The following is an 11,159-nucleotide window of genomic DNA, read 5'->3' on the forward strand; positions in this document are numbered from 1 at the left end:
TGTGACCCGACGCCCGCTGCACATGTCTTAGAGGAGACGATCATCACATCCCCAGCCGTCTGGCATGCTGGATGCAGCGCTGCGTTACGGACTCGGCCAGTCGAATACGCGATACAGAGCAGCTGAGTGGCGAGGAGAGCACATTATGTGGATGCAAAAGCAAATGATTTAGGACGGAGCGCTGTATCCATTGCCCGTTCTATTCTTAGCATGCGAGGATCAGGATCACGCATGTGTCTGTGCGGATCGCACAGGGCTCCGGAGCATCCGAGCATCTGTGAGCCAGATTCACCATAATTCATTTCAGGCTACTATACGGCTGTCAGTCCACACCGGGATGGGATAACCGACGAGGGATAACCGAGGTCAGTTTATCGATGTGGTTATAGCTAGGCCTATAAGAAAATAAATATATATTTCAGGATTGCAACTTCATTGAAAAACATCGCTCGCCAATAACGTAGCCTATACCGTAGCCTATACAGACGGAGAGACACAGCTAGATGCACGTGTGTGTGTGTGTGTGTGTGTGTGTGTGTGTGTGTGTGTGTGTGCGCGCGCACACACAGTCACACACACACACACACACACACACACACACACACACACACACACACACACAGGTTGGAGGTGTGTGATAAGGCTACTTCAGGGGCCAGGGCTCTCATATATAAAGCCCAACAGCATCTCTCTGTTTGCAGGTGTCTGTAAGCAGATCATCATTGGACTCTTTAAGTTTCTCTCTTCTGTTCGTTTAAAGTTGGATTACCTTATTTTGCCATTTCTTTCCAATAGGCCATTTGGAGTATCAGCCAATATGTCTGGATGGGGCTACGGACCGGATAATGGTGAGACACTGCGACAGACTGTATACAGGAGTGGACTTTTGGATGCTATTTTGATGGATAATGCAATCAGCAACTTGCTGATACTTAAAACACAGTTATTGTGTTTTATACTGCATTAGCCAAATTGTCATTCTTGCAGGAATAGAATACAACTGAATATTGTTGTATACTTTTCTTTTGATTATTTAAAGTAGTATGGAGTTATGGAAACAAGTCCCCATAACTTATAATATTTTATCCTTTTAGCCTAAATGTCTGACTGGACCTCGTGCTTTACATTTCTGTCTAATTGATAAAGTATTCAATCAATCAGAAAGAGGAGGAGAGGAGGGTAACATCAAAAGAAAGTTTGGGCTATTCTATAAAAAAAAATGCCAACATATATCGACTGGTTAAGGTCTCATCAGTTCTCACCCTGACGAAGACCAGAACATGGTGTCATTTTTCATAGAATAAACATTGTTTCAACTTTACCTCAGATGCTCAGATCTCCTCTTTCTTTTTAAGCCTACAGTATATTGCCACTGATCCTAGAAGCACCTTCTTCAACACACTTTTAAGACATTCTCTTTAGCTCCTGTGAGCACCAGGTTGGCCTCTGTGTAATTTCTATTCGATCAATCAATCAATCAATCCAACAGCGCTCATGGTCACACAACAGTAGAATTAAACTAATACACAATAGATTATAACACAATAGAATTGTTATAAAGGTGATTGGTCGCACACACTAAGACTGCATTTTAGTTTTTATTCTACAACATCGATTGACAGATGTTTCGGCTATTCAGCTGGATAGCCGAAACGTACAACGATGTCGTAGTGAATACAAACTAAAGTGCAGTCTTGGTGTGTGCGACCCATCACCTTTATTACAATGTTGATTGGCAGGTATCAATGCACCATTAAGCTCTCACTAAGAATCGGTGCTTATTACTTAATTAAAACATGAATAAGTTGCTCATTTTATATCGTGCCATTTTCAGGACCTCACAAGTGGTTTGAAACGTTTCCCATCTGCAACGGGGCCCAGCAGTCTCCCATTGACATTGTCCACAACGATGCCCAGCATGACCGGACTCTGAAGCGCCTCAAGATGAAATTTAACGCAGCTGACGCCAAGGACCTCGTCAACACTGGATACCAGTTCCAGGTCACCTTCGTAGACGATGGGGACACTACCAGTAAGATCTATCTTGTGTAGGATTTGATTTGAAAGTAGTGCTATAGTGTTCGTACAATTTATGGTTTGTTGTCGTCCGTTTATATAGGTAGAGCTCCACTACACAAACTTTGCTCAATGTTGGCCTTTTATGCAAAATATCTAATATATAATACATAAAGAAAATATAAAAGGAGTAGTGCACCCCAAGAATGACTTATTGTCTATCAATTGCACATCCCATGAAGCCTTAATTGAGATTGGAGATTGTTTTGTTTTTGTCACATTCCTAAGCCAATCATTAATTTGATGACTGGCGAGGAGACTCAAATGCAGGACAATTGATGAAAAATAAATCATTTCTTGGGGGAGAACCACTCCTTCACGCTGACTCTCAACCTTTACCAGACTGTTTATAATTTAGCTTTGGATTAAAAAGTCACTGCCACTAGAAGCTATTTATTTTTGTCATGCTTAACTACACATACAGTGAGCTCTGAAAATATGTGTACAGTAAGCATTCAACATCAGGTCTGACTCCAGCTAGATCCTAAAGTATTTTGACTTCAGGAGGACTGTGCACATGCAAACACAGAATAATGTAGAATACTGAAAACCACATGCAATATGCACTTTATACCCTCATAGATAATGTGCGTGTGATTTTGGTCTGTCAGTGTACGTGTGCCAGTTTCCTTTCCTACTTTGTGGTAGACTACAGTAGATAAAGAGGGTGTGACTAGGAGGGTGCTATATGAAGTCCTCATTCAATCAACCAATCAGTGGGCGTTCGTTCTTCTCATTATCTACAGCCTGCCAGGATGCCTTGAAGACGTCATGAAATGAAAAAAACTAAAATGAACTATTTTGCACACTCCTAGAGCATATGCATGATCACAATGGAGATTAAAAATAGTGCAGTTTGGCCTGGGCAGCGGCTGAGCCGTCTAGGCCGGTAATCCAGTCTGACGGCGTGCCTTTGTCGCATGTCTTCACATTACTGTACCCTATCAAATAAAGGCAAAAAAGCCTTAAAAAAAAAAAAAGAAAACTTTAAAAATAGAGCAGTTAGGCAGTTGGCTGAGACACAAACCAGCCTCTGATTTAGCTAGAAACTTCACAATAAAAATAGGGGGAAAAGCCATGGCAGCTGCCGGAACTAACTAGCCGGAATTAAAAAATATGTTACACGGAGCATATCCGGGAACATTCTGCAAAAATAGCAGATCTACAACATTGTGAGCTTGTAGATCGGCTCATTTTGGTGAAGAAATTTGGTGTGTGTATGTTTGGGGGATTTGGTGGGGCCACAGGTCTGTATACTGTACAGTAACTACAGTATACTGTAGTGTTTAACAACTTAAAGCCTGTATACTTGATAATTGATAATCATGGGAATGCTTTGAATATACCAAGATCATATCCTCTGTGTCATATTGAAATAAGGTCCACTGACAATCCTTGACAGTCTGCTCAAGCTAAATTCTATCTATTATATAGGTCATAATAATTATGAGGGCATTCTGCTTCACAAGGGGGAAAACAAATGTGTGCGTGCGTGCGTGCAATGGGGTACAGATTGACGCTATTTAGGGTTGTGGTAGTACAGTAGTATGGTTGGTGTGTGTTGGGGTTAACCTTTCCTTTCCTTCCTCTCCAGCCCTGAGTGGGGGTCCTATCACAGGGACCTACCGTCTCAAGCAGTTCCACTTCCACTGGGGGGGCGGGAACGACAGAGGCTCCGAGCACACTGTCAATGGAGTCAAGTTTCCCTGCGAGGTAACTGCTCTACTCCACTAAAACGCCACCAGTCAACAAAACGAAATTATCAAACATAATGGGCCCTGTTTGCGCGTCTTAATTACCAGGTCTTGTGGTGTCTTAACATCATTGGGAAAAATCTTTTTGAGAGAAAGGAAGTTCCAGATTGATGGTGCAAAATAGGGTCCACTGTATCACAGTGAACAGTCTGCATTTCAGGAAAAGGAAATGTATTTTCTTGTTTCCCAACCAGAAGTAGGGAAACATATACGGTATCCACTGATGATAAAAAACAAAAGAGGAGGATACAGGCAGAGTCATGGATCATCTTTGGTTACTAGACTCAGGACTGATGTGTCTCCATTGTCTGTGCCTGTTGAGTCAAAACTCAGTAGTGGAGCTTTTGTTTGCCATCTCGAAAACTACACTCCACAGATTGCAACAGCAAGATTGCCGCTGCTCATTAGGAGCACCTGAATATGTATGTATATGTAATATGTATGTAGTCTCACAGTAGCAGACAGATCAGTGATAGTGGGTCTTACCACATGAGACTAGTGCCAATAGTATGATACAGGTATGTCACATTAGATTCTAATGTGACATACCTGTAACTTTGTAACCTGTAACCTGTAACTTTTAGGTTCACAAGAACATTTAGATGTTCTAATGATTAGAACATCTAAATGTTCTTGTAAACCTAAAAGTTAGTATTTGTATGGGACGAAAGTGTCATAGCAAGTTTTAGGTGACTCGCTGGAATGGGATTGCCATCATGAAATTCGCTGTGCACCTTCACAAAGGCCAGAGGTTGACCCAATTGCCTAACTGCCTAATTGCTCTAGACTAGATTAAATAGCATCCATTGATTGCTACCTGTGGTGGATATTAGTTCAGTCTTTTCTTTCTTCTTTTTTAAGCTCCATTTGGTGTACTGGAACCCCAAGTACGCCAGTTTCGGTGATGCAGTCAAGGAGTGTGATGGACTGGCTGTGGTCGGAGTTTTCCTCAAGGTAGGATGCAGGGATATTACAGTTCACTAAAAAAGATTGATAACTATAAATGAAGCTGTATTGTGTGTTTACAAAACTAACTAAATGATAGAGAAAATGTCCTTAGTTTTAGTCTTTGTCAAAACTTAGCAGATCTACAAGCTTGAAACTATTTTTCTGACCATGTTGAATCTTGCCCCGGACTAATCGATTATATTATATATTGTATATATATATATATATATTATATATTATTATATTATAATAGAAAAAAACAAAAACAAATGTAAACAAAAACTCAAAACAAAATTAAAACTATTTATTTATGTGTGTGTGTGTGTGTGTGTGTGTGTGTGTGTGTGTGTGTGTGTGTGTGTGTGTGTGTGTGTGTGTGTGTGTGTGCGTGCGTGCCAGATTGGAGCTGCCAACCCCAGCCTGCAGAAAGTGTTGGATTCCCTGGAGACCATTAAATGCAAGGTAAAACAACATGCTACACTTTATGTACATATGCTGAACATTATGTGTCCATACTGGTGAGACAAGACCAGGTGTGCCTAGGTTAAATCACACATTATTACAGTATTGCAATATTTACAACTATATCCGTATATCCGTTTAATCTTTTTTATGCACACTCATTTCCCAATAGAGGTAAATTCTATTACCACCCCTATTACCCCCCCCCCCCCCCCCCCCCCATTTTAAATGTTTTTCACATTTTCTTCCAGCTATTTCTAATTTTTCCTTCGATATTGTTGGAAATTTGTGAAAGTATGAAATAGGTTGTTAATAAGTTGTTAAACTTTTTATTTGGCACTAAAAATAAATTTACAGAGTGATACAGGTGATAACATCTGGTATATTCTGTATAATGAATACATTTTGAGACTTGTCGTTTGTGTCTTGGGCACATTTGAAAACCACAGCTAGAATGGCAAGTCATTTTTCAGGTTCAGATAACTACCGAACTTACTAAAGTGGCTAAAAGGAGACAATATCCACACTTTCATTGTATCAAATTTCTCTCTCTTTCTTTCACAGGGACAGCAGACCAACTTTCCTAACTTTAATACAGCGACTCTGCTCCCTGAAGGACTGGAATACTGGACCTACGATGGGTCCTTGACCACGCCCCCTACTCTGGAGTGTGTCAAATGGATTGTCCTCAAGGACGCAATCAGTGTCAGCCCCGCCCAGGTACCGTATGTCTTGCTTTCAACACCTCAGAGTGCTGATGTCAAAATAGACCCACATACAGACGCTCAGCTTGGATGCAAGCTACTGTATCTGCAATTCTGCATCCTTGCTCATGTTCCTAAGGCCTTAATTTGGAGCTCTCCATAACACATACCGGTATTACAAGGTATATAAATACTGTAGCTCTGTTAAAAAAAAGAAAAACTATACAAATTGCTTTTTAATTTAGAGACTTGGTTTCACTTTGTTGGTGTGGTGCATTTTTCAATGGCCTGTGTGAACATCAGCCATCCAGTCCAGCAGCTGAAGCTAAACCATAAACTGGATTACATGCTGTATAAAATATCTGACATGTTTATTTGTGGCAGTGCTAAATACAGACATTTTTCTTGGCAGTCTACCTGCTTTTGCATGGCGAGGTCACATAAAAGTGTATGCAATTTCAAAACAGCATTTTAATCTGCTTTGCTTCCTTTTCTTACATTCTCCCCACAAAGCCATAGTTGGCAGATAGAAACATGGAGTGACCTTGTGACTGGGTCATGCAAGCTTACTTTTAGATCTGAGGCTCTAACTAGGCTGATGCTTTGGTCCACAGCAACTTACAATGTGTCATCATAGCATAAAGATTAACTTCTATTGCGTCTGTTTGAACCTCGTTTCACACTAGCAATCTCAACATCAAGGGTTTGAGCACAAACCAGAAAATGTGAGGAAACTCTGTAGGAAGCCCTGGGCTAATTGTGGAGTTAGCTCACATTTGAAGTTGTAAGAGTGAGCCAAAGGGCTAACAGGGCTGCATGCCGAGGGCTAATGTGGATCTAGCCTAGGAATGCATGACAAATAAATTGAGGAGTCGTAGCATGCTCATTGAAGTCGCATAATGGCTTACATAATGACTTACATAATGACATATCATGAGGAGATTGAGATGTGATTTTAATGTGCATATGCAATTACTTACAAATGTATGGCCAACAATTCTCATTATACAAACCCTTTGGGGCCAAAGTGAAGGGCGGATCGATTCTGTGTTGGGTTAGATTACACTATCACTGGGGGACGTTCTGGTTTGGGGCCCCTAGAGGCTCCTTATACATCCAACCAGGCCGACTGACATTGCAAGTGTTGGCGCACCGTTGCTAGTGGGGCAAAAAAAAAGATATTGCAACAGCAAAATTGAAATTCCCACCCTTTGGTGTTACTACAGTTGCATGATACTGTGTATGCTTTATTCATTCATTCCCTCTTATAACTTTAGACTGTATGTCTAAGCTTAGACATAAATGCTTTTTTATTTTTTTGGCTGATCCAGAGGGCACATGTATTGCTTACCGGTATGCAGGCTAGGGGAAATAAAATCCCAGATTCAAGTTCAGCAGCCAAATGGCTCCCAGAGGAGACTTGTTTACACTCCCTGTTAAAGGACTTGCAGTGCACTGTCCCCTAATGAGCTGTTCTGCACTTACTAAAACAAAGGAAAGCCTCTGTGGCTTCCACTCTTTCTCTGTCTCTCCCTCTCTTGCTGTCAGTCTGTTTCTCTCTCTTTCTTTCTTGCACGCACACACGCACGCACACTCTCGCTCAGGCCTCTGCAGTATTCCCCATTCAACAGAAGTCGTGAACTCTATCTTTTCCTAATGGTTGTCTGGATTATCCTGGGTTCTTGGTTTCACGTTATCAGAAGCAATTAGATTATCTAAATGATACAGCTCAATGACTAAATATAAATGAGAGACAAGGACCACTGCAGTATAAGACCTTGCTGCAAACACACTTGTGTTTCCCAAATGTTTCCATGCCAAGAAAGAAAGAAAGAAAGAAAGAAAGAAACCTAAATAGTGAAAACCAAACCAAATAGAAACTGTGGTGTAACTGATGGTGCAACATCAGTGTAGTTTTCAGTGAGGGAGGGGCTGAGTACGGCTGAAGCATGTGTACCGCACAGATAAGTTCAGTTGGCAGCAGCATGTGAGGTACTGTACAGGAGATGGGACCATGTGAGGTACTGTACAGGAGATGGGACCATGTGTGGTACCGTACAGGAGATGGGACCTTCATTCCCTTGTGCTAGCTGGCCTTCCAGGGCAGTTGGTGTGTTGTAACCGGCTCTGCAGATACTATGGGAAATACGTGATTTAAGAAAATAATTCCGAGATTTTTGTTGTTTCAGTTCCCACAGGTGACTGACTATAACTATTACACTAATCTTGTAATCTTGCCATTAAATGTTTTCAGTTCAAAAGCAGGATTTTCATTAGATCTGGTCAGGAAAAATATGCACAAGTGCACAAAGACCGTCTATTGCACTTGCAATACTTTATTTACCGGTAGGCAACGTTTGGGTCAAAGACCTTCTTCAGTTCAGGCATGCCTGAAGAAGGTCTTTGACCCAAACGTTGCCTAAATAAAGTGTTTGTATTGCAAGTGCAGACGGTGTGCGGGTCTTTGTGCACTTGTGCATATCTTTTCTGAAAACATTGAGCCCTGCCTACGCACCCGTCTCAGAGCCTGTCAGGTGTACATGAGACATTGTTGCCCATTAGATCTGGTCAAAGTGCTTTTTAATGAAACACGTGCCATGTCTGACTGTCTTGATTATGAAGATGTCATTGCTTCTGTATTTCAGTATTCTAATCTAGATCATTTAACCGAGGCATATACAGCTAATACTCACTTCCTGTCCATGGACATATAGTGTTCTGATTAACCCCTCAAGTGTTAATCCAAGATTTAATATTAATCATAAAAAGCACTGTAAAGCACCACCTCATGGCTCCCACTTGTGATTACTGAGATTGTCTTTCTCTGCCCCGCTTTCCCCCCCGTCCCCTCCATCTTGCCTTCTTCTCTCTGTAGATGGACGGGTTCCGCAAGGTGCTCTTCAACGCTGAAGGAGAAGCGGCATGCTGCATGGTGGACAACTATCGGCCTCCGCAGCCTCTGAAAGGACGCAAGGTCCGCTGCTCCTTCACTAGTATGTCTTCCTAACAAGGTCCGGTGCTCTTTCGCTAGTATATCTTCCTAAAAAGCATCTTCAATTTCTTTACTCTTCCACACATAAACTTGTCAAACCCCCTGTGTTATTTCCCATTAGCAGTGTGATCTGCCACTAACAAGTCCATAAATTATCTTGGCGGTCATTCAAAGACAATTATTGAAATCTTTCCCCGATCATTAGAAAGCATGGAGACGTGTGCACTGAAAAGATCGGGCCGTGTGTTTTCACTGCATAATACGCTAAAAAGAAAATATCTAAAACATGACCCATTATATCCTTGGTGTGATTAGTAAACTGTGGCCTTTTTCCCCACCCCCATCTCTCTTTATCTCTCTCTCGTCGATCCCCCTCCCCCTCTCCGCCACGCCGCCCATAATCTCTCATGAGAACGTCATGTTCAGATTACGCTTGGTTTGGCTGTCTCCCTGTCATGGTCACATCAACATTGACCAGGCAGCAGCATACACAACAGTACATAGTCTTCTGCGGGGAGACGGAAGCTAAATGTAGCCATCATTTTAGTTCACGTCTCATTGCAGCATAATCTTTCAGAGCAAAAGTAACAGCATGCTGAAACAGAAAGCCTTTGTTGACTAGTTCTTCCTATGCATTCCATTACATGCTGAATTATACTGCCGACAGACACAATATTTAATTATTTCTACTTTTGAATTTGAAGTAGTCTCTTACCTATTTAAAGAGTTTGGTTGTATACTATAGGCTTTATTTTTCAGTGTCAATATTGATTCTGGACCACGGTCACTCATTTCACACCGAGAGGCTGCCTGGGATAATGCAGGTTTGATTAAATATGCGTTAAAGAAAGCCTCCCTGCATAAAATGATTTATACCTTCTGCTCACAATGGTACCCAGCTTAACATGGAGCTCCCATTGACTTTAGATTGACTTTGTTGGAATCGATGGGAAGCCTTTTGTACAAAACCGACCAAACTCTTTCAATGAAGGAATCCATGAGAGACGTCGTTCTATATTTGTAGTAACTAGCTATGACAACTAAACTACCTATCACCCCAGTGCTATGTATCATTCTATCACCCCAGTGCTATGTATCATTCCGTCTTAAAGAATCATGAAAAAAATATTGAAGCATCATTTGAAGCATTGCATTATGAAACTGTGGAGACATTTCTACTTTGAAGCATATTGCATTATTATGGGTTGAATTACATACTATGTAAGACTCATTCAAGCTATTAACATGATTCATATATTTCTTATGTCCATCCATGGTCTGTGGATGTTGTATTTTTTCACATTAAATTGTATTCTCTGACTGAGGATCAAGTCATTGCCACGTTCTGTTGAACTGGGCTGACTCATATGCATTGGTAAGAGTATTAAAGAGACCAGCGGAATGTTATTTTTTAGCTTTTATATACATTTCTTATCGAGCAATAATGTCCCGTGTGGTTTTATACACCATAACTGCAGCATTTGAAATACTATTAAAAAAAAGAATTGTCATGTTTATGTGTGAATCTGTCATAGTTGCAAATGTTTTATCAATAAAAGAAATGTTCTATAACTTTGGCCTCGCCACTATTCTTTCTCACGTGACACAAACACTGAAACACTGCACATGTGCTGGAAAATCCTTGAATCGGCTGCTTATAATATAATGGACAACATTATAGCAACTACTCTATTCAGATCCTGTAGCAATAAAATTAAGATCACTATTACTTAAGAATACAGTAAGTAAGAATACACTATTTAAGAATACAGTTATAATATTCGTTATTATTTGAATTCATATACAAATAAACAAAAACACATCTACATTAACAGCTCACGCTCAATCATGGAAATATATGACTTGCAGGTATAGAAAATAGACTATTTTTGTTATGGTTTCCTCAGTCAGCTTTCTTTTCCATCCTAAGAGCCAATCAACTCAGGAGATTACGCACCTCCAGTATTTAGTTAACAACACAAGCGGCAGGGTGGCCCCTCCACACAGAGCTCGCCTCACTGCAGCTGTAATCCTGCCTCAACAAATTGCCTCCTTGTTTTAAAGCAGAGCTTTAGCATCACATGATGAAATTATGTATCAAAGGCCTTTAGAACGCCCCCAGGCAGCAAACCTACGTGCGGGGTCACGAGTAGACCACCAAACTATCATATCTGTCCTGAATGTGGGACTGACCTGCCTGGGAAAGGTCAGTCATATATCGGA

The 11,159-nt window shown here is 40.9% G+C and overlaps 1 protein-coding gene across 1 annotated transcript; it reads left to right on the plus strand.

The window, feature by feature from the left end:
- Positions 1-688: 688 nt before the first annotated feature.
- Positions 689-10,508, plus strand: cahz (carbonic anhydrase). The gene is made up of 7 exons (XM_080778756.1): positions 689-848; positions 1,835-2,032; positions 3,671-3,789; positions 4,692-4,784; positions 5,178-5,240; positions 5,805-5,960; positions 8,820-10,508. Exons 1-7 carry the CDS (start codon positions 818-820, stop codon positions 8,949-8,951), a joined length of 792 nt encoding a protein of 263 aa, XP_080634882.1. The 5' UTR covers positions 689-817; the 3' UTR covers positions 8,952-10,508.
- The last annotated feature ends 651 nt before the right edge of the window (positions 10,509-11,159 follow it).

This window comes from Protomyctophum bolini (assembly GCF_963924005.1).
Source record: "Protomyctophum bolini genome assembly, chromosome: 12".
NCBI lineage: Eukaryota > Metazoa > Chordata > Actinopteri > Myctophiformes > Myctophidae > Protomyctophum > Protomyctophum bolini.